We start from the raw sequence: 3,058 nt of genomic DNA, 5'->3' as shown, positions 1-3,058 counted from the left end.
GCAATTATGCTGAGTCAGGCTTGATTTTTAATAATCTTTTCCTGTTAAATCAATAAATCAAATCAATGAATAAGCAAACTTTCCAGCTGAACTGGTAGAAAATGTGATTACCTAAACAATGAGATGTTTATATTTTTAAAACCTTAAAATAGAGAATATTTACATGAACTACAAGTGTCCTATATCTGTAAGTTTGTTGTGACATTTCACCATTGTGCAACGGCCACTGCCCACTTTGAGACTTTAAGGCAGCTGTAATTTTCTAACACAAACTTAGCCATGTGTCAAGACTTACCTGATTTCCCTCCAGGATGGCATCTTCCATATCAGCCTTCTCCTGTCCAAGACAAGAGGCCAAAATACTGAGGATGTAGTCATGCCTTCCATCCAGCTGGTCTCGCTTAGCTTCACGCTCCTCCTTTAACTTTTGCTAAACAAAATGTACAGATAAGGATAATAAATTAACTGGCATTTAAGGTGAAGATGCTGTAACATGCAACCATAGTGTACATGCAAACAACTAATGTTGATTATTTAATGCCTCAAACTCTTAAAATAAAAATTAACACTAAATTATCTGAAATAAACTCATCCCATGATCAGATTGTTGTTTCTGATACTGCAGCTGAGTAATGTGAGCGTAACAAAGTAAACAAACCATAAAGTCCTTTGTAGAGGTTAAATCTGCTACTGTAAACAAGCCAACAATATGTTCATACAGAATGCGTCACAGTACAGATGATTTAATTGACAAAACAATGACAACACTGAAAGAAATACACTATTGCACTAACCATCAGCAGTGTATTTCAACCACAAGAATGCACACAAACACACACACACTGTTTTTAGTCATTTGTATTACACAGATGCAGAGGGCAGCAGAGACAGACTCATATTATAACAGTAACAACATTAAAAAGCTTTCAGAAAGCAAACAAAGCTGCATCCCGGGATAAGCTGCTGTGAGACTGACATTCCCTATAATAAACAAACTGTTGCTTTTTGAATTAAAGTGGAAACTGATGAAGAAAAAAATTACTGTAAAACAAATTAGCATCTATGATAAATGCAACTACTGTTGTTAAAATTATTTGGAGAACAAAACAAGCACAAACTGTCCAATCAAACATTGCAGACAACTTATTTTGTTAGTTCTGGTTTGCATAATACGGTAGTAAATAAACAGCTTGAACATTCATGATAATAAGGTGAAGGGATCCACTAAAAAAGGACAGTCTCATAAAAATGTCGCCAAGGCCTGCAGGAATTCTCTTACCCGGATGACCTTGGAAACAATTTGTCTCCAGAGTTGCATCTTAAACATTTGCGCCATGACAGTTCCTTGCCTCAGTCTCTCTCCTCTCATATATCTTTCCCTATAACCTGCTATCGTTTTCTCATCTGCATGTGCACTCTCACCCTCGGAAGAGTTAGGCCTATTAAGTTGTCAGTGGAGACTCTATTCAGCCAGCTGGACTGCAGCTATACCTGTTCAACATTTTTGGACACTTCAAGTCAGAGTTTTCCTTTTCCAGCAGCTGAGGAAAAGACAGAAATGATCCCATATGCAGGAGAAAATACATTTGCACAGTGGTGGGCAGCACTAATCTAAAAATTAGTTCCACTAGCCCTAAAGCACTTTCTCAAATATTTAGGTTCCCTAAGTCTAAAGCACTAACACACAGAAAATTTAGCAAAAGCTAATTCTAAAGCACTAAAATAACCCAGTACAACCCATGAACATTCTTCAGCAGATGAGTCACATAATGCCATGTTGCTCTCTTAAGCTTTATCATTAGCATAAATAATAAAAATAATAAAAATCAGCATAAATCATTGACATCCCACAGCCGTATTTGGGTTTATATATTGTCAATATATTGTCACCTATGACACACATGAACAAAATGAGTGAAATTTTTCACCTTCAGTTGTTAACAATAATGTTGATTAATAACACTGAAAGACCAAAAAGATAAAGTAAGTAGGTCCTCTGGATGGGTTCTTTAGTGAAACGTTTCGTCTCTCGTCTGCAAAGGAATTTACTGCAAAAACTGTTTGTTTGTTTTTTGTTTTGTTTTGTTTTAGTTTTTTTTTTTCAAATAAATCCTGGAGCAGTTTTTGAATCTGCTTACTTGTTCTTTGCAAGGTCGGTCATCTAACTGAGCAGGTACAGTGTGAGTGTCATCACTCTAGCTTATTTCTGTTTGGAGAAAAATGACGTGTTGCAACCGTCCCTTGTTGCTTCTGTCCCCGGTCTCCCCTACCTACAACTTTTATTTTGTTAACAGACTTTTTTCTGAATATGTATATCCTAAGGTGCATGAAAAGGCTAAGAAAGTTGAATATTTATGATCTGTGTGTTAAACTCAGATAAAATATGAAAATTTTCATCTTCTGTTGGGGTTGTGACATTTTGACCCTCTGATGATTTGCACATTTGTTTAATGAAATGTAATTTAAATCAAAGACCTAATCGATATGAATCTGCTGATACCTAGTTTGTAAAATTTGGTTGGTTTATAGCAAAGTTATTGGCAGTTAAGTTTCCTTTATGTACCTAACTTTGATGGTCACAATGGGAAAGGGGTGTGGTCAAAAAGTGGTCCCTGGGGGGCAGTGAGACCCAAATGTTTTTCTGTTAACATGCTTTTTTGAAAGAGTGGATCCTAGAGTACATGAAAATACCAGAAACGTTCAGTAGTGGGGTGTGCATGGTGACCTACCCTAACCCACAGACTAAAAAGATGAAAAATTTCATCTTCTGTTGGGGTAGTGACATTTTGAACCTCTGATGACATCTGATAGAGTTTTATTGGATTTATTAAACTTCTTAAGGTGTTTCAAATAAAGTCTTGAGGTACGTGACAAATGTATTATTCATCATGGCGTGTCCACAGAGTGTAGCAGATAGAAACTGCTCTTAAGCAGAGCTGGTAAGACAAAACAAGTCTGTGTTGTTTTTACTATTATTCACATATTAAACCCCAGCAACAAGTCTTTTGATTGGTCCCTATGCCTATGACAAACCACATAACTGATTTCTGATTTGTTG

General features: G+C 36.3%; 1 protein-coding gene across 1 annotated transcript in view; it reads right to left on the bottom strand.

Moving 5' to 3' along the window:
• LOC106514249 (dynein heavy chain 5, axonemal) overlaps positions 1-414 on the bottom strand; it is a 25,138-nt gene extending 24,724 nt beyond the window's left edge. The window contains exon 1 of the mRNA XM_014003424.1: positions 296-414. Coding sequence (XP_013858878.1) covers positions 296-325 — 30 coding nt within the window. The 5' untranslated portion in view covers positions 326-414. The remainder of the gene's footprint in view (positions 1-295) is intronic.
• Positions 415-3,058: the final 2,644 nt, after the last annotated feature.

Source organism: Austrofundulus limnaeus, unplaced genomic scaffold (genome assembly GCF_001266775.1).
Source record: "Austrofundulus limnaeus strain Quisiro unplaced genomic scaffold, Austrofundulus_limnaeus-1.0 Scaffold18, whole genome shotgun sequence".
Lineage (NCBI taxonomy): Eukaryota > Metazoa > Chordata > Actinopteri > Cyprinodontiformes > Rivulidae > Austrofundulus > Austrofundulus limnaeus.
This window is presented reverse-complemented; position numbering and strand designations above follow the sequence as displayed.